General features: G+C 34.4%; 1 protein-coding gene across 9 annotated transcripts in view; it reads left to right on the top strand.

Moving 5' to 3' along the window:
* The window catches only part of ADGRA1 (adhesion G protein-coupled receptor A1), a 277,570-nt gene that overhangs the window by 151,592 nt on the left and 105,114 nt on the right, over nt 1–20,864 (top strand). For 8 of the 9 annotated variants that reach the window (XM_083843221.1, XM_083843222.1, XM_083843218.1 and 5 more), the window contains one exon: nt 1,377–1,589. In XM_083843221.1, the coding sequence (XP_083699347.1) occupies nt 1,377–1,589 (213 nt within the window). Of the gene's footprint in view, nt 1–1,376; nt 1,590–20,864 lie in introns of those variants that run through there. The other variant, XM_083843228.1, reaches the window with a different exon arrangement.

The raw sequence follows: 20,864 nt of genomic DNA, 5'->3' as shown, positions 1-20,864 counted from the left end.
GAACCTAATGAGGTTCAACAAGTCTAAGAGCAAGGTGCTGCACCTCCATTGGGGCAGTCCTGGCCATGAGTAGAGACTGTGAGAAGAACTCATTGAGAGCAGCCCTGCAGAGAAGGACTCTGGGGTTCTGGTGGATGAAAAGCTCAACATGAGTCAGCAGTGCATGCTTGCAGCCCATAACACCAACTGCATCCTGGGCTGCATTAACAGAGGGGTGGCCAGCAGGAGAGGCAGGTGATTTTCCCCCTCTGCTCTGCCCATGTGAGGCCCTGTTTGGAGTACTGTGTCCAGGTCTGTGGACCCAAGCACAAGAAGGTTGTTGATCTGTTAGAACGGGTCCAGGGGAGGGCCACAAAGATGACCAGAGGGCTGGAGCACCACTCCTATGAAGAAAGGATGAGAGCTGGGGCTGTTTGGCCTACAGAAGAGTAGACTCTGGGGTGACCTTTTTGCAGCCTATGAATACTTAAAGGGGGCTTATAAAAAAAGATAGAGAGCGACTTTTTGCTCTATCAGATAATGACAGGACAAGGGGGAATGGTTTTAAACTAAAAGAGGGGAGATTCAGATTAGAGGTTAGGAGGAAATTCTTCACATATAGGGTGGTGAGGCACTGGAACAGGTTGTCCAGAGAGCTTGTGGATGCCCCATCCCTGGAGGTGTTCAAGACCAGGTTGGATGAGGCCCTGACCAATCTGATCTAGTGGGTGGCATCCCTGCCTATGGTGGAGTGTGGGTGGGTGGGTGTGTGGGTGGGTGGGTGTGGATGTGTGTGTGTGTGTGTGAGAAACTAGATGATCTTCCATATCCCTCCCAACTCTAGCCATTCTATGATTCTATGATAACAGTATTCTGCAAACATGATAATGGAACATGATTTGCAAAAAAATTAAAAAAAAAATCAGAAATCAATCAGTCCATCCAACAAATAGCTAAGCATGTTTCTGTTTCATTTCTGAGGCAGAGAGCACATCCTTGCCCATTTTTTAAATAATTCCTACTGCTGCGGTTGCAAATTCACATCATATTTATATGCTTTAAATTGGGATTAAGTCTGTTGAAGCTGATAATGATACAGTTGCAAAACTGATACAAATTGAGAGATAAATTAAGTCCTTTTGTATATTTACTTGCTATCCTGTCATCTGTTTTTACTTATTCCTAAGGAATTTTCAAGCAAACCCTCTGTACTATTGTAGAATTCTAGATAATTTTTTTAAAAATAAATTCAATTTTCTTTCTTTCACTTATGCATATGTATGGGAGCATGTACATGCACAATCCTTTATAACATATGTATAGTAAATACAAAATACTTGTATAATAATGTAATTACGCTTAATGAGTTAGCAACATACCTGCATCTTTCTTGACAGGTATCTCATAATATTGCTCTGGAGGCCTTTATTATCAAGCCATCAAGTTTCATAGGAATGACTTGCACTGCTTTCCAGAAAATATCTGCAAATTCTGACAAGTTGGTGCATGATTTGGGAAGCTGGGAAGCAGATCCCCATTCTGATCAACATTTAAATTTTAAGTGCAACACTGGCAATCTGAATAGTTCCTTGGTGAATTCTTCTACCAGGGTAAGTCAGTACAGTCGTGAATATAACTTAAGTATTTTAATGTGTTTTAAGCAGAACTTTTAAGCAGAATACTGATTTGGCAAATATATTTTATGGGTTGTTGGTGTTGTAAACTGTTTTATAATTTCAACATTTAAGTAGCCGTAAACTAGTGTATTGGGTGCAGAGTATTTTGTTGTGCTAACAGATATTCCACAAATGTAATCAGGCAGAATGAAGGAATGCAGGATGTGAATAGAAGTGAGTACATGTCTTGTACTTTCGTGTCTGGGTCCAGTTCTGCAAACTTTTCAATGTATAAGCAACATATTTGAAGTAATTCGGGAATATTTGTTTTAGTTAGGTGCTCTGGATTTCAGATTTCAGAAATTTGTTAGTCTAGGGAAATTATCTTTACTTCCACTAAATATTACATTCTCTATTTTCTGAACTTTATACAGAGGGAGAGTGTTACATTGCAGTTTTTGAGTAGTAGCCCAAGAAACACAATAATAAATAAGCCTTTTAATAGAATGTACTGTTATTATCAAATAATGAAGTGGAACAATTAAATTCTGATCTAGCAGGAAATGGAATTTTACATTTGGCTGAGCATGTTATTAAATTTAAGTATTGCAGAGTTGATTTTTTGTTATCCATCAGCTGAATCTCAGTTTAATAGGCTTATTTCTTGAAATACTTAGTATGACAAAATGATACTTTTCTGGATAATACTACCAGTTTATTGAACTTTGAAAGTATTTTGATTAAAGTTATTTTCTCTCTGTTGCATTTTAATATCTTCTGTAAAAATTAGGCAGTGATATAGTAGTTTGTGCTTTCAGGATCTTCTAGTAAAAAAGAGCCATCTGAATAACGGAAGAATAGGTTAAAATTTGTTACCTGCAATGTAATTCATTTCCTCTGTGGACAGTGTTAACATGTCTGTCTGTAAGATAAAATAGTCAGTCCTCTCTTAAAAGAGGAGAGTGAGAGTTTGACATTCAGAAGATGAAAACCAAATATCAGAAATCTAAAAGAAGATTTCTGCAAGAAGCAACCCTGGAATGCTCTGCAATATATGCGATAGTTTAATCAGTATAGAAATATACATGGTATTACATAATTTGGAAAGTTTTCTTTATCATCTGTACCAATATTGTTCTTTCAGAAACTGAGTACCAACATTTCTAGTAAATGCGTTTCTTGAAAGTTTGATGTTCAAGCACTGGTGTCTCTCTCCTCTTAAAATGAATAAATACAAGTTTCCCATCTCTCATATCAGCATTCATATGCCAAATACATAGAGCAAGGCAGAATATATATTTGAAACTCATTCTAAAGTGTTGGCAGAATGTTAATAAGCAGCTCAGTAAAATCTTTCCTACTGTATTTTGAACCTACCTGAGTTTATACAACGTACTGAAGGGAGACTCTACTGCATGCCCAAAGGAAAAAGTTAGAATGTAGAAAATAAACTTATTTCCATGCAAAGAAATTTTAAACTATATGATATATATTCTGACAGAAGTCATGTTATTAGGTGGATCACTAGTTATCACGTGGGTGAATTTGTAAATATTGTAACAGCGCATTACAGGAGATTCAGCTAAATGTTAGTTACATGGCTTTAGGTTTTAGCACTAAATGTGCCAGGTTTTAAATGAGATATGTGAAAACAGAATATATTCCTTTAACCAAATCCTGAAAAACAAGGGGTTTCTATTCATTGTTGTTCTCTGAAACTTTTCAGCTAAGAATTCCTTTAATTCATTCTGAAATGAGTTGTATTCGTTCTGCTTAATAAACAATCTGTAGAAATGTAAATGATAACAGAAAATAGGATTCTTTATCATCATCCACAAGCAAAATTATTTCTATATATTCTCAGAGGAGACAAACAGTAAACCTACGTGATTGTGCTATGCAAAATTTGGGAAAATAGAGAATTTGTGATGGAGGTGGGAGTTGCTGGTTTCCAATGTTTAGTCACTGTATTTTAAAGTGCTCATTACTCTGACTATTTAGAATGTCATTTTAGATGATGAACTTATTCTTAGAATCTTCCTCTTTTTAGCACAGGATTAATCATAAAGAAGAAAAAAAAATCTAATGAAAATCACTAAGTACAAATGGTGATTACAACTTTAATTTACTTCTAATAAAAGCATAAAAAGTTGTCCTTAAAAAGCTTATTAAATGAGAATGTTTACATTGTTTTGTGGTAAAATTTGTAGCCCTCTTCAAATGTACAATATTGTTAATCATCTGCTCACTAAGCATAAACAATTGTTTATGCCATCTGTCTTTTGATAGCCAATTGTACTAATGAATTTTAAAAAGTTCATAAAGCAATTAGTGGACAGTTGACGGGAGAGAACTGAAATAGATGATCACAAACTCTCTTAATAACACAATCAATGCTTTTGTAGTTTGCCCATAGTGATATTTTCAGGCACTGGTACAAATGGATACAAATTTAGTCAGTATCTGTCTGTTCATTGTTTAACCTGATCTGGTTATTATGGTATAAAGAAACAAAAAAAAAAAAAAAAAAAAAAAAAGGAATACCGAAAAAAATAAATAATAAATTAAAAAAAGAAGAAAAAAGGAAAGAATAAACTTTGAAAATTAAATAATTTAAAAGGCACTGAAAGAGGTCCACCATTCTGAGAAGTTCAGGAGATAGCTATTTCAGTATATATATATATATATCCACTTCTGGTTCAAATACGTGGTAGGTCTTTTATGGACTAGCTTGCAGTGTTTCCAAATACCCTAAAGCAAAATATTATTTCAGTTTGATACACAAATTTTTATTTTTAAACCTAATTTCGGCTATACAGCCAGTAACCAGTCTGAAAAGTTGAAAAAAAAAAAAAACATTTATCACTATTGCAGATCAAAAGCTTCCTCTTTTAGAGTTTAGACGCAGATCTAAAATCCCATTTCTGCCATCAGTAGTAGACAGCTTTCACTGCCCAACTGGACTCCTGGATGGAAAAAAAAAAAAAGGCTCAGTATAACTTCCTGTTTTATGATACAATGGCTTGTATTTTGATACTGTGGTCATTTCCATCTCTGATTAAGTAGGCTTAATAACGTCTTCCCAGCCCGAGACTCCAGTTTAAGATCATGTTACAAAGTGCTTCCAAGACACTGTCCCATGACCTGACTGTGCTGTATGGATATCACAACAACGGCACACAAACAGGTCTGCTGTAACATTTGAACTCAGACAACATGAGAACAGCTTATGAAATTTTAGTGCCACTGAATATGATTCCAGCATCTGGTTCCCATCAGACCAGTAGTCTGGACCTAATCCCTGTTCCAGTCTGATCCTGTAAATTACCTCCACTGTGTAAAGAGATCACTTATACAGTTAATCCTTCCTCTACCTCACTAAAATGTCATCAACATAAAATGAATTTTTAAGCCTCCTGTCTATCACAGTCAAACATGTAGTTTATAGGGGACTGTAGACTCAGTATTCACACTTGGACTTTGAGGAAAGAATTTTATTAATGTAATTTACAGTTTCAGCTTCATTGCTTGTTTAAAAAAAAAAACTTGTTAAATAAAAAGTTATCTCTTTAGTTGTTCATCTGACACAGGACTGAATTCAAAGGAGCAAAAATAGCCTGTATGTATATAATCCCTGATTTCTGAAATTCAAGTTCCACATAATACGTTCCGTGCATTCCATTTAACTTTTCAATTCTGTTTACCTCTTTTATTTTTTCTGAGCCAGAGTGGCCTTTTGATTTGTCAGATTGCATTACAGGTGATGTCCATATGCTAAAATGTTAAAGGTTAAATTGGTACTATATTTGGTAGTAGATATGCTGAAGAAAATTGTGAAGTGAAGAAAAATTCTGAAGTTCTTTGAGAAAATCCTACAATCACTTGCTTATACCACTTTCAGACATTATACAATTTTAGAAATATTTTAGTTACTGAAAAATATACAATCAGTATGTAAAAAAAAAAAGTTTTCTTGCATAAAATCAATATGAATGTCAGACCATACAGAAAATATGTAAATTATAGTAAGTTCATATGTAAAAGTTAATAGAATTGCCAAAAATATCTTAATGCAAGGATTTCCACTGCCAGCCACTACTTCGGGCTAGCACAGAAAGTCCCAAAGAGGAAGGGAAAAGTCTTAAGCTGTATAAGACCTATTTTCTAATAGGTTTTATAATGAAAGTGCCTTTCACTGCAATTCAGTGTATGTAAAATTCTCAGAATCTTTATAGATAATTAATTGTATCCATTTGGAAGCTGCCTAGTATACTGTGCAATAATTAACTTTCTCATTAATACAGAAACTAAGTCTTATATAAGTAATAATTACGATTTGTACTGGAAATGTCAAAGCCAGAGTGTTAGATGTGCAGTTACCCAACAATGGATTCCATAATGATTTCCTATGGTACTTCTACAAAACAATTAGTTTTGACTGTAAGATTTGAACAGTACCGGCAGTGACAGCATTTAAAAACTTCTCTTCCAGCTCGTTATATTACATATTTTCATGAACAGACATGTATATATATTTTAATTACCTGTGAACCTGTTTAAGGAAAGTATTTTCATTTAAGCATGTTCTTAGTGTTACTAACTTCATTGAGTTGCTTATGCATTAAAGATACTTTTTTTTTCCATGCTCAGAATGCATGTCTACAGAATTTTTCAGGGCAATAAGATCAGCTAAGGAAATCTAACACTTAAAGTAATGTGTAGAATTTGTGAACTCAATTAAAATGTAATGCAAAATGAAAATATTTTCAGCAACTTTCACAGGAATTATCTGCTTTTAACTAGTTTTTCTGGTCCAGTCTGTCAGATTAAATGTTCCCCTAGTCTGGATATTACTTCATTCACTTATACACTAAAAAGATTGCACAAATGTGTTTCAGTCTCTTCTAGAGAAGATTCACATAGCAATTTTGCATAACCACATATAACTTATTTACAAAATACAACCTGAAATACCCAACAAAATACTGCTATATTACCTACAATATATCAGTTGGATCATGCTACACTATATCATTAGGATCATTCTGTATTTCTTCTTCTAGAGTGTCATACATGTAGCATGAATTATGTTATCAACATTTCCAACATGATTTCCTCTCATTTCCCAGCATACATCACTTTTTAGAGAGTATCATGGCACTTCTCTCATCAAATACGATGAACTTTGAGTATGTCTGTGTGATACAGACTACTACAAGATTATCCTTTTTAAATAAAAAAAAAAAAGCTATTTTCTCAGTTTACATGTATGGCATATTACCGTGGCTTTGGCTCAATTCTGATGGACATAATATCATAGTTTATTTGGGTTTCAAAGTATCTTTTCTCCAAGTATTGTAAAACAGATCATGATTGTATATCTAGATCAAGACACTTCATTTTACACACCAGAGTTTGTCCTGTTCATTTTGCTTTGGTAATTGTCTACTTTTGCCCATTTTCCTTTTCACCTGCCCTTTCCTTTGTGTGCTATGGCACACAAAGCATTTTGCTTTTCTTATATTGGATATTGATATTGGTTTGGGAATTTGCTCTGGGAACTTATGGGAAAGTTTGCTTGGATGTAAATTCTTTATATTGATTTTAGAGTAACCATTCTAGGTCTGTTTCTTCTTACTTTGTGGACAGTTTGTTTGTACTGTCACAAAGGTATATCTTTATGTAGTAACAGGATTTTAAAGTTTATTCTATTTAACCTGCTTCCATTCCTGAACATTTATTCTACATACTTTTTATTTTTAAAATTTAGTTTTAAGTATTATCCTATAGTGACTTTTATTGTGACTTAGAATCTACCCAGACATATAGTATCTATTTATTCAATATTCTGAATGATCACATTCATTATAATTACTTTTTAAAATATTGTTTTTACATTATTCTGCATTCTTATACATGAAATCTGGGAGATACAGAAAAGTAACTGCTGGTAGTTCTCTTATTAAAGCCATTGTTTCATTGTTTTAAAATAAAATCTATACCAACTGGAAACATTTAGTACTAAGAAAAGATCGGGGAAGAATTTCCACTTATTTTGAATTACAGCCATGTAACATATGAACTAGTATTTTCTGTGCAGGTATGAATTTGCTTGAAGGTGAGTAGTGATTGTACAGAGTAGTAGCTATGGAAAAAAGTAAAGTGTCTGTCATTCAATTAGCTAAGTGGGTTTAACTTTAAAATCAAACACAAACAAGACAAACTGCCCCTATCTTTCTTCTTACAAAATCCTCAAATCAGACATTTGCATATCTGTACCTTTTACTACTATTCCTTCTCAAAAAATGTCTTTATATATTTATGTCTCTTATGACATCTTCAGTATACATATAGTTTGGTGTTCTGCATTCAGTATGCTTTCTTTACTCTGCACATACTGCCATGGTGTTTTATGATGTGAAAGGCTATGCCGCTATTTCTAAACATGCAGAAAATGAAATAGCTCCAAAATACTATCTATGCATGTGCAACAATGTCAAATATAGTAGGTACACAGAAGGGTTTCTACAATTCTTACATTTGTTTAACATATACTAATGCAATGAATGCACATTAGGTTCTTTTAAAGTAGGAAAAATGTATCAATTTTTCCTATTTTATAGGTGGTTTCTGCATAAAACAAACTTTAAAATGTTTCATTACAAGCTCATGTCCCTCTTCACTTATCATGCCCTGTCTTCAGCAGATAAAAACTTACTCTGCAAATCACATCAGTCACCTGGATGTGTTTTCTGTATTTCACTGTTTATGGTATTGAAGTTTCTGATACATATATTATGTTGAAAACTTATATATTTTAAGTGATATTAAGTTCTCTGTTAATGCCATGTACAGTTTGGATTTTTAACTTGTGTACCTATGAAGAAGGACAAAAGGACTTGGAAAGTTACCAATTTGTGATATAAAATTCTGTTATTTCAACTCACATTTGCTTTCCTGTGAAACAATCTTCTGTTTCTGGACAGGCACTAGTCATATTGATTTTATGTATGCATTCAATATATATCTAAGAAAGATGCTCTCACTTTCTCATCCACAAGGTTTTCTTCTGATTTTCTGCACCAAACTTGTTATGGAAAAGTTCTCTTTGGGACTTCCCAAAGGGCATTATAAGATTAGTTCCTTTGTTACAAACAACTTTGTTACCAGACTTCCTCATATGCATTCTGCTGTTTAATAGTTCGTATACTAATTAAGATAAATCTTGTAACAGAAACACATTGACACTGTAACAGTTAATAACACAGTACATTAATTGTTAGATTATATTTTAAGTTAACTTAGTGGCTTGAAGATAATAATGAAGAAGTAGAATACTGAGAGTACTAGCAAAATTCCTGGTTGTGCATTCACTTTTGAGAAATTATACCTGAACTCTAATTTTGCTACTATACTAATAAACTGTTCTATTTTTATAGCTCTGTAAAATACAAAGTTCAATACTTTCAACTACTGTTTTCTAAAATCTTTTTTTAAATGCTTACTTAACTTTCACTGAGAAATTCTGAAACCTTCGGAGAGAACATACCTCGGCATCCAATAAATACTTATAATTCATTGCTCAAAACATTTTTCACCACATGTTTAGCTGAGCATTGCCTGTTTTTGCTATTAGAGAAGACATTTTCAGTTTCTAAACAGATAATTTTAGTAACTATAGAAATATATATAACTGCTTCTTTTTGTTGTTGTTTTTTTCTGGGTTGGTTTGATTCTTCTTGGCTTATTTTGTTTGTTATAGATCGATTATAGTTAATTATTTGAAGGTTATAGTTTGATTTAATCAAAAATAATTTGATTACAATAAAGAGTTCACTAAAATAGATTACTTTGAAGATTAGCAGGTGATATGGCTAGAATTTTTTTCTGAGTGTGGGTTCTCCTCCTAGAAACTCTAATTGTTTCGTGACTTTCCAATTTCCAGCTGTATATGATAATTGGGGGAAGGAACCAATGGCACAACTGTGAGACAGGTTTGTGTTGGACGATTCAAACCCTGCATGTGATATTAAGGTGCTCATTGAGAGATATTTCAAAATTTCACTTTTTAATAGCGAAAGCAGTGGCTGGAACTTCAATTAACAATCAAGGCAAGTAAAACAGTTTCTGAGGTCACATATCAAATATTTTCAGTTTATTTTTCCCCTGATTTTGTGGTAGAGTCTATGAGTTGTTTTATATATATATATATATATATGTATATATAATATATATAATCCATAGAAAAACAATCTTCTTTATATTGTGGGAGTTTTTCCAAAGATTTTATCACAGAATCACAGAATTGTAGGGGTTGGAACAGACCTCAAGAGATCGCTGGGTCCAACCCACCTGCCAAAGCAGGTTCCCTAGAGCAGATTGCCCAGGTAGGCATACAGACAGGCCTTGGATATCTCCAGAGAAGGAGGCTCCACAACCTCCCTGGGCAGCCTGTTCCAGTGCTCCATCACTCTCACTGTGAAGAAGAATGTGTTATATAGCCATCTAGATAGTTATTACTGAATGTATAGCGGAAGTCAGCAATTGAATGCATATTTTCAGTTTGGTAGTGAATATGTCATCTCTACTTTTTAAGCAGAATGTAGACCAAGGGTTATGATTTATGTAGAATATCTCTTTTGAAGTAACTTATGAAGAAACTACTATACAAATGAGTTGATTCATGAAAATACTGGTATGCTGTTGAGCTGTCTTTGGCTTCAGAAATGTCTCCATTATATAGGAAGTGAAATTTGATTTAAAATATTACTGAAAACGTTACCTTATTATTTGTTGTCTATGAAGAAATTATTTAATTGGCAGAGTGCTGGTTTTGTGGGTTTTGGTCATCTTCAGTTTAGCTGGCTGAAGGAATCTAGCATAAATATGCTAGTGGAAGTCTGTCAGGTTTTTCTTTTTTCTTTTTTTCTTTGGGGGAGCGGGGAGGTGGGTAAGGGTTTCAATATTTCCTTATTCCATTGACTGTTATTATTCTGTGGAACTTGAGAAATGTTTTGTTTTGTGGTGAATCCAGAAACACATAGCATGTTCTTACTCATTTTGTTACGTGATTTCAGTCTTAATCTTAAAAAAAAATAAATAAATAAATTCTGTGAAGTAAAATATTGTCTTGCAATAGTTGTTGATGTAATACAGCAGTAGTCACTAAAAACACCTATACAAAGTAATGATGTGAGAATATATTTTTTGCTTGTTTTTAAAAATTAAAGTTAACTTCCACAGTTCTCTCCTGCATGAAAATTTTTCTATGTCCAGGAGCACACATGCATGTACACCTACATGAAGATATATAGAAAAAATAAATTATGGATTTTTTAAGAAAGTCTCATGATTTTGGAGACTGGAGTCTTGGTCTCTCTGTGAATTGAGTTAGCAACAGTTATTCTGGACAGAATAGTGTAAGCATTAGTGAACACACAAATGAGATATTATGTATTTATGGTGCCTGTAAGCACACCTGTAGCTATTTAACTCTGATCCATTACTTGAACTTTTGAAATTTCTCTTTTTTTTTCTTTTTTTTCTTTTTTTTTTTTTTTGATCGGGGAATGAAGTAGGAAAGAGTGAGAGAAGGAGAGTGGAAAATTAGCTAAACTGACCATCAGTTTGTTGAGATTACAGTTCTCACGAGATCATTCTCTGCTCCATTAAAATGTATGTTGTCAGAGGGTGTTGGAAGAGCAAGATATTTGGTGATGGGAGAGGAGGAGAGAGTTGTCTGTTCTGTTGTTTTCTTTTAAAAAAAAAACAAAACCAAAAAAACACAAAAACTTTATGACAAGAAGACTTGTGATATCAGAAGAGCTGAGTGAGACTGCTATTTTTTATTCTTGTCTGCCATTTTAGACTGTCATGTGTTACTCACTGCGACAGTAGTCATGCACTCTTACGTCATATTTTAAAAGTGTATCTCAAAGACGTGTTGTCTCTTGAGTCCATCTCAGTGAGAAATGGATTTTTAAGTAAATGAATGTTGATATGCTGATTCTTGTTCGTACTGGGAAATCTTCCTCTGTATGGTTGGCCTAAATATATTAAGAAGAGGTAGTACAGTAGTCGAATTGTCGTTCAACATATCTGTACTTTTCAGGTCTGCATGTATTATGATCATGGAATAACTACCTGACTGTAAGTTATAAAAATCACATCTTTAAAATTCTGTATTCCTACATAGAATTAACTCATTATTCTAAATTATTTTTTCTCCCAAACTGTCAATGAAAGAACTTGCAGGTGTTAATTGAGTTTCCAAATCATTATTGAAGGAGCTTACTGGTTTTAATGCTGGATTAGTTTTTTATGAAGCACTTATGCTCTGTTTTAGAGAGAAAGGAATTCTAAATAGATATTCATTATATGCCCATACACAGACAGTCATTCTAAGTGAAGTTAATTTGCTTCACTATCATTTCTAAGGAATGAAACTCATCCTCAGCTTTGCTTTGATTCTGAGGGAACTTCGTGACAGAATACAGACAATAAGATTTCTTTAATCAACTTGAAGTTAAATTCCCCCTCAAAGAGTTATATCAATTAATTAGATGTGTATTTAGCACATTTTTGTTCTGTGCTGGTTCAAAATTTATTCCTTTGACATCTCTGAGTTAGTTAATTTGTAATTATTTGCAGCTTACAGATGGGGTAACTCTGGTAGTTGATTTTGTAATTTGGTCATCTTGGTTTGTCTTTAGCCTGCTTGGTCGTGTGCATGCATGACAAGTGTACTAAATACAATTTAGAACATGGAATAAACTGGTGATACTTAAGGGTTAGGCCGTTGAAATGATACAGCTTTTAAAGGCGTTTTCGCTATTCTGAATAGTAACTATTGAAATTAAGATGTCTTTGAGTACAGTGTTACAAGATCCACTGAAGCTCAATAATTTTTGTGTTTAAAGAAATTTTCCCTCTTTACTTTTGGAAAGGGAGTTAAATGATTGGGCTTCGAGTATTCAATGTTGATAAGACTAAAATATAACTTCTTTATTGAAACTGCTGCTGCGTTGGTTTCATAATACATTATTTGGAAAGAAAGGATGTGTTGTTCTGATTGGTTGTGCTGACATAAAGCAAAATAGTAACCATATTTCTCAGCATTTTACTATCCCACTGAAAATTATTTCCCTCTTTTAAATACATGTTCCAAATATTAAGGTAACCTAAAAATGTTCCTTTATAAAAGTATGCACATAGAGTTCAAATCTAGTTCTAACACTCTGTTAGTATCTTGCCTTAGGGATCTATTTGCCATTGCATTTTCCTTGGTTTACAGCCAAGGGAGCTACCATACAGCAATCATTTATTTCCCCCGTGATCCCCTGTGCAGCAGACTTCTTTCAACAGGACTCCCATTCTTTCTTCTGTGTTGCTATGGCCTGCTTGAAGAGAAAAGGCAGGAAAAGAATTCCTAGAAGATGGGGCTTCTTGTTCCTGTTGAGATTCAAAATAATGACTTGGGTTCAATTCCAAATTGAGAAGAACAAACGTAGTTTTAAATAACTCTTAGTCCAGATTTTGTATTACTTTCTTCCATTGGTATCACAAAGAGTTACTCAAAAGCAATTAAAAGAATAATAATCACAAGTTACTTGTGATAACCAAAACAATACAGTATTCCAGTAAGAAACTTGAAGGTGATGTTCTTTTAAATGTTAGTGTAAAGTGTTGAATTTAAGGGTATAAAAAGAGCCATAAATGGTCAGGCAAAAGCTCAGGCTGGCCTGGTTTCCTGCCTCTAGTAGGAGTCTAGTGGGGTTGATGCTTAGGGGAAAAGACATAGAGCAGGGGAATCATATGGTTGTAGTCCTCTTTGTATATCTGCAATTGTATGGCTTATGGGTTTCCTGGAGACTGCATCCAGAAGATCATCTATAGAGGAAGCTGGTTCCTTCTTTGCAGAAAAAATGCTCTGAAGTTTTGAGATGTCTTAATGGATTTGGTCTTACTGTACCACACAGTTTTGATGTATTCACTAAGTTGTATTATCTATGTTCTAAGATGTAGATACGGTAATCTTTCTTAGTGCAGAATGAACGTAGATGTAAAAGCTTTAGCACAGGAGAGATGATGGTTTTTTAAAAAGCCAGCATCTGTTAACATTCTCTCTTTGTGTGTGAAAATATGTATTCATAGAGTATCAAACTGCAGTCCTAGAGGTTTTCTGCTATTTCTTGTATTGGATTTTTTCATATATCCTGTTTTTTTGTTGTTGTTGTTGTTTGTTTTGTTTTGTTTTTTAAAGAAACAGTTAGAGAATCACAGAATCATCTAGGTTGGAAGAGACCTCCAAGATCACCTAGTCCAACCTCTGACCTAACACTAACAAGTCCTCCACTAAACCATATCACTAAGTTCAACATCTAAATGTCTCTTAAAGTCCTCCAGGGATGGTGACTCAACCACCTCCCTGGGCAGCCCATTCCAATGTCTAACAACCCTTTCAGTGAAGAAGTTCTTCCTAACATCCAACCTAAACCTCCCCTGGCGCAACTTTAGCCCATTCCCCCTCGTCCTGTCACCAGGCACATGGGAGAATAGACCAACCCCCACCTCTCTACAGCCTCCTTTGAGGTACCTATAGAGAGCAATAAGGTCGCCGCTGAGCCTCCTCTTCTCCAGCCTGAACAATCCCAGCTCCCTCAGCCGCTCCTCATAAGACTTGTTCTCCAGACCCCTCACCAGCTTCGTTGCCCTTCTCTGGACTCTCTCGAGCACCTCCATGTCCTTCTTGTAGTGAGGGCCCAAAACCGAACACAGTACTCGAGGTGCAGCCTCACCAGAGCCGAGTACAGGGGGACAATCACTTCCCTAGACCTGCTGGCCACACTGCTTCTTATACAAGCCAGGATGCTGTTGGCCTTCTTGGCCAGCTGAGCACACTGCTGGCTCATATTCAGCCAACTATCAACCAATACTCCCAGGTCCTTCTCTGCCAGGCAGCTTTCCAACCACTCATCTCCCAGCCTGTAGCTCTGCTTGGGGTTGTTGCGCCCCAGGTGCAGGACCCGGCACTTGGCCTTGTTGAACTTCATACAGTTGGCCTCAGCCCATCGGTCCAGCCTATCCAGATCCTCCTGCAGAGCCTTCCTGCCCTCGAGCAGATCGACACACGCACCTAACTTGGTGTCATCTGCAAACTTACTGAGGGTGCACTCGATCCCCTCATCCAGATCATCGATAAAGATGTTAAAGAGGACTGGCCCCAGTACTGAGCCCTGGGTGACTCCACTAGTGACCGGCCTCCAACTGGATTTGACTCCATTCACCACAGCTCTTTGGGCCCGGCTATCCAGCCAGTTTTTAACCCAACGTTTAACCCAACCCCAATTGTTTTAGATCAAAACAGGCTGGAGGCTATGAGTTATGGATAGACAAGATAACACTGAATTGTATTCCTTTGCTAAATTTAGATTAAAGCCCCTCAGACCACAAGTCTGATGAACCAGAATTGGAAAGCACGATGGCTAATTCAATATGTACAGGTCATACAGTAGATGTAACAGCTGTGTAGTTTATGCTTCACTGACCAACATATGCTGTTACTCTAAAAGAAGAAGTGAGCTTAGGACTTGACATTTTAAAAAACAAAACAAAAAAAATCTGTGACATTATATTACAGAAAACATATTTCATAAGCTCACTTTGATCAGTACTGTGTAAAGTGTCTTACCAGATTTGAAACTCTTGCTAAATATAGTCTATCAAAGTTGCATATAATTATCAGAATCATTGAACTGAAGTTATTTACAGCTACGTTGTATTTCTTCAGCCTTTATCATTGCACTTGATGATAGTCATCTACAGAAATGTCATAGAACATCAAATATTCTATTTAAGTGGTATTGATCACTTAAATGTGTACATTATTAATTTCCACATAAAATAGGGTCCCATATGCATTTCAGACTATTTTATTAACAGCTCCTGTTCACCAGAACAATCGTTTTCAGTCTCTGTGGACTTTCAATGTACTTGATTGATTTGGCATCTATATTTTAAGCCTTCCTTTTCAGAAATTTCATGTCTTTTTTAAGACATGAGATGTCTTAAAAAGATGTCTTTTTTTCTTGAAATTCCCTTGCACACATTCTTAACAAATGCACTCTCTCCATATTTTGTCACAGTTTTTCCGGTGTGGCATAAAAGGCACATCCTATACTACTTTTGCCATGGAGAATGACCTTGTCTTTGTTTGTTTAATCTTGAAACAGATATTTTTGTTCTCTCTTTTTCTCTGTTTCATCTTTCTATTGCATTCTGGCTGGGTATTTATTTTTTCTTACACAGTGCAGCAAGACTGACTGACTGACCTCTCATTATCCCAATAAGAAATAAAGTAGATAATTTTATCTGTGGAGCTGCATACTGAAAAATGCTGTACTCTTTTATTTACTTGCCATTAGTAAAGCTCCAAAAGCTATGCTATAGCTGAAATGGATTTTTGCAAAATACAATATTCAGAAATCACTGGGAAGGTTTCAGGTCTAAAAACATGCTCAAGCTGATTTGCTTGATAACATCTTTGAGATCTCTTTGTCAAGTTTCATACTTCTATATACTAGTAAATTTTTAGTAATTATTTTACAGTCCCTTGTACCCCTAAACAAAAATAAATAAAATGAACAAATAGGAGAATTATTAATTATTTTTTTAAGGTCTATGGGCAACACTGAACTGAAAATGCAGTAAGTGTAAATTTACTGGAGTTACATCATATAACATGGTTGTGCAGCCATTCCAAGCAGAGCACAGCATGTACATACAATTTAATAAAAACACATGCTAACTCCTCAGATTTTATCTGTGTAGAGTAAACAAGCAGCTAATGAAGGAAAAATGCAGAGCTGAATGAAGGAAAACTTATCTGTGAGTAGTGTCAGGTACATCAAATTTTCATAAAGCTGTTAACAGCACATATCAAGATACCCAACTGCTTTACTCATCTTATATCTGTTTATATTTTCTTATAGTATTGGGTCATAAGTATTTCTTTTGTAGAACAAACCCCTTATAAACCTTTAGCAACAAGATAAATGTTTAGAGCTGATACAGTTAGACTTCTGTTGGTTGGAACAAATCCTGCTCCCTCCTACTTATTCACAGAAGGCTTTGCTGGCTGTGTTTTATAAAGAGGCATAAATCTCATACAGTTTAAGAAGTGTCTGCATTTTCAGGTTTATTATACCTAACTATATTCAGACAAATTTGTTTGGAATTTGTTATATTCTCACAGGTTTTGAGACTTGTAGAGTGGGAAGAGAGAGCAGTGAATCCACCAGTCTGTAGCTGTTACCCAATACTTGGCAAAGTACAGGACTGTTACTATAGGTAATACTGCTTCTGTGATTATTGACGTAGGTTGAACAGACCATCTTTCCTGATCAAGTTCCCAGAGTGTTAGATAGACACAAGTCAATAGTAAGAGAATAATCTTTTACAAAGGAGTTACAATCTTAAGACCAGATGATCTATGAAATTTTTGTGCTCTGACATCAAGTCCCAATACCACCCTCTTTTTTTAAAAATCACTTCTTTCAATGGTCTGAAGAACTGTTTTTTTTTGTTTTTGTTGTTTGTTTGTTTTTAAATAAGCTTTGGCTGTTTTTTATTATCAGGAAGTTCTAGGAATTCATTAGAACTTAAATGAGACCTTCCAAAGCTTTGCTCATGAGGAGTTTGCTTATCGATTAAGCAAGTCTAGAATAATCACTACAAATTGAGATAATTAGAACTGTTTTCACTTACTCCTCTTTCACTACTTTTCAGTCTGTTCTATAACTATTCTGTACCTTATTATATTTCATTGTCCTTTTCTATGATGTTTATTATGTCCTTCTTTATTTAGGATTTAATTTTCCATTGATTCTGTTATCTCTAAAGAAAGATAATACATTTGAAACTAATCAGGTAATTTGCTTCTCTTTTGCAATAAAGTACTAATGTATAGCTTAGACTCATCCTTAATTCTTTTGGGCTAGTTTTGAATTTCTTCCTATCTCTTTTATTGGCAAAAGACACTGTCAGGCATATCTTGCCCTTCAAACGCTTATGATGCTTCTGCTCTGCAGATAAGATGACTACCATTCTCTAATAGGCAGGAACCTTATTGATACAGATAGTCCTGGTAAGAGTTGAATACTACACCATGGAAGTGGAAATGTGTAATTTAAAAAAAAAAAAAAAAAGTTAGAAAGTTGATTTACAACCATATAGAGACAGAATGTGATCTGTTCAGATACTCTGGCATTATGTGGTTTTGCCTTATGCAGAGAAGTAATTGAAAAGTCTGTGTTTTTACCTGATTTTTTTTTTTGAAATACAAAAAAGAAGTCTGGAAGGAGCTATATTTTTGGTAACAAAAAAAAAAAAAAAAAGATTGTTTTAACCATCCAAGATCGAAATTGTTATGAATGTGGGATTTTTACTTAAAATGTGAAATATTCTAGTGGGAATTTTAGACAATGAAAAATGTAAAAACTTTTGTTGAGTTTTTTCAATAAGTTTTGTTGATTTGAATATTATTCTTATGAGTCTGAGCAAAATAAAATACAAATGTAATACTATACAAAATAGTAGGCAGACTGTATATCACCATTGTACTTGGCAAATTAAAATGATGTCTGGATGGAAGAAAAAAGCAGTTTGACATTTTTCTTTGTATTACGTGCTTGCTTAGCCTCAAAGAAAATAAAACATCATGCTGTCTGGTGCTTCTGATCTTGATTTTCAAAAAAAACAAACAAAACCAAATCAACAAAAGAAAAAAACGGGAATTCAGGAAGCCTACATAATACTTAGTATCAATACTGCTTTTTTCTTTGTTTTAATACAATGTAAAACATAATTTATATTGTTATGAACAAAAAATCTTGTCATAAGTTCCATTTCGCAGGTTACCCAACAGGACATACTGACAAAGGTCAATATAAGATTACTGACAAAACTTTAAAAATGTCGGCGGCATACAAATCAGGTATTACAAGGAGTGAACTGTAACTTTGAGTGGAAGAATCAAATTAGTTCTGAACGCAGCAATATCTTTATTAGCATTCTACTAAGCAATGTATGTCTGCTTTTAAAATTGTACACGCACTTGCTAATGCATGTAAAATATGCGAAGGTGTAAGTTTTAACTGGTTTTGTCAAGAGCTTTGAAAACAGATTGCTGAGATAAAAACTACTGCTGCTTAGAGGACACAAGGGAAATTTCCTGCTTCAAGAGGATGAGTCCATTTTACCTCTGGTAAATATATGGTAAACTTGGAGTAATGGAGATACTACCTAATTTTTCTTGACAAGTAACATGCATCATTTTTGGGGTGGGACGAGGAGGATTTTATTAGCTGTCTATGTTATAAAATAATGCTCTGTCAAAAAATTAAGCATTGTTTAACAAGACTGAAAATAGTCTCAGAAAGAGACTGAAAATAGTTTCAGGTTAAAACCTGTCTTTTAATGAATAGGAAAGATTCCCGGTGTTTTCAGGGGAATAGGGTGTCATCCTGTTTTTTCAAGCCCAGAGGATTAAATAATTCTTTGAGAGAAGCATGGTATTATCTCCTTCTAACAAAATAGTTGGAGGTTTTTACTGATGCTGCTCCAGCAAATTTATATAAAGAGTGACCTGTGGTCTCAGTATTGTGATTAATCATGCATGGCTAGTATTATGAGTTAAAATATGAATTCATGTTTTTGTATACCAGTAATAATTACAGCTAACCTGAATTTCACAGGAAGGACTCTACTGCATAGAAAGTAGGGGTTTCAGATGTTCTGGGAGAACTTCGAGAAGTAGGAAAAATACAAAAAGTCTATTTGAGAAATAAAATAATTTAAAAATGAAATGAGATTAACAACATCAAATTATGTCAAATTAGCTTTCACATTAGTTTATTTACCAAAAAAAAAAAAAAAGCAAGCATCATGAAATTTTGACAGACCAAAATTCTAATGACCAAAGAAAACTGTTGTGAACTTTATCCTTTATATCTTTCATCAGTTCTCATTTAGGGAAGCTCTATTCCTTCTTTCCATGATCTTTCAAAAGTACTACCAAGAAAGTAATAACATAAGATTTTGAAATGGCACAGCTATAGTAAATTCTTTAAATTTTATTGAAATCTTTGCAGCAAATTTGGAAAGCCAGTCAAAATATTACCCTTATATATTAAAGGGTATATATATTAAAATATTTAAAAAGCAGCCATCAATTCACAAAACCGTAGAATGATTTGGGTTGGAGGGGACCTCAAAGACCATCCAGTTCCAACCTCCCTGCCACAGGCAGGGACACCTTCCACTAGACCAGCCTGCCCAAAGCCCTGTCCAACCTGTCTCTATCACTTCTAGGCTTAGGGCACCTGCAACTTCTCTGGGCAACCTGTTCCAGTGCTTCACCACCCTCATAGTAAAGAATTTCTTCCTAATATCTAATCTGAATCTCTCTTTTACTTTAAAACCACTACTCCTTTTCCCTATCATTCATGTGTGAAGTATTCACCTGTTTGTGTTTGCATTTCTATTGTATTTTTGTTTTGAAAACACTAATTATTTTCTTCCAAGTTAAATAAATTCATTGAATGATCATTAGACGGACTCCTTGGTGATCATCTCAATAACAACACAATCAGATAATAGGTAAAAATGATCCATATTACAGACTGAGCTAAAAGCTTTTGTATTATTGGATTTGCTCTAGAATCTTTTTACTCAGCAATTTTTTTTGTATTTAATCACGTGCAATATAAAGCATGCAAAAATATCTCAGCAAATGCTCTATTAACTTTCCTAAATGCCCAAGTTACAAAAACTATTAATAGTAAAATAATAGAAGATGGATGAAACTTTATTCATTATATAACGTTTTTTTAATAACAGCATACTTCAGTATTAAATATTCAAATCAATCAAAATAAATGCATTATTTTAACAGTGGGACAAAAATGCATTCACAGTGCATTTACTGTGCAATGAATTTACTAGAAAATTATCCTAAAAGCCCCCCAAACTTGCTAACAAGAATTAACCAATGTGTACAAGGATTCACAGTATAGTTGTGGTAAATGATTTTAATCAGTATTTGCTTATCTTTCTGCTTTTCTCTGACAAAGGTTAGTTCATATCAGACTAATAACTTTCAATTGCTAGATGTTCATGTGAGTCAGCCAAAGAGAAATACTAAACCTTTTATTTTTCTGATTAGTGCTAATGTGCGGGGGAAAATGACTCACTACCAACACTATAAATCAC

Source organism: Anser anser (genome assembly GCF_964211835.1).
Source record: "Anser anser genome assembly, chromosome: 7".
Taxonomy (NCBI): Eukaryota; Metazoa; Chordata; class Aves; order Anseriformes; family Anatidae; genus Anser; species Anser anser.
Note: the sequence above shows the minus strand (reverse complement) of the source record. Positions and strands in the feature narration are given on the sequence as shown.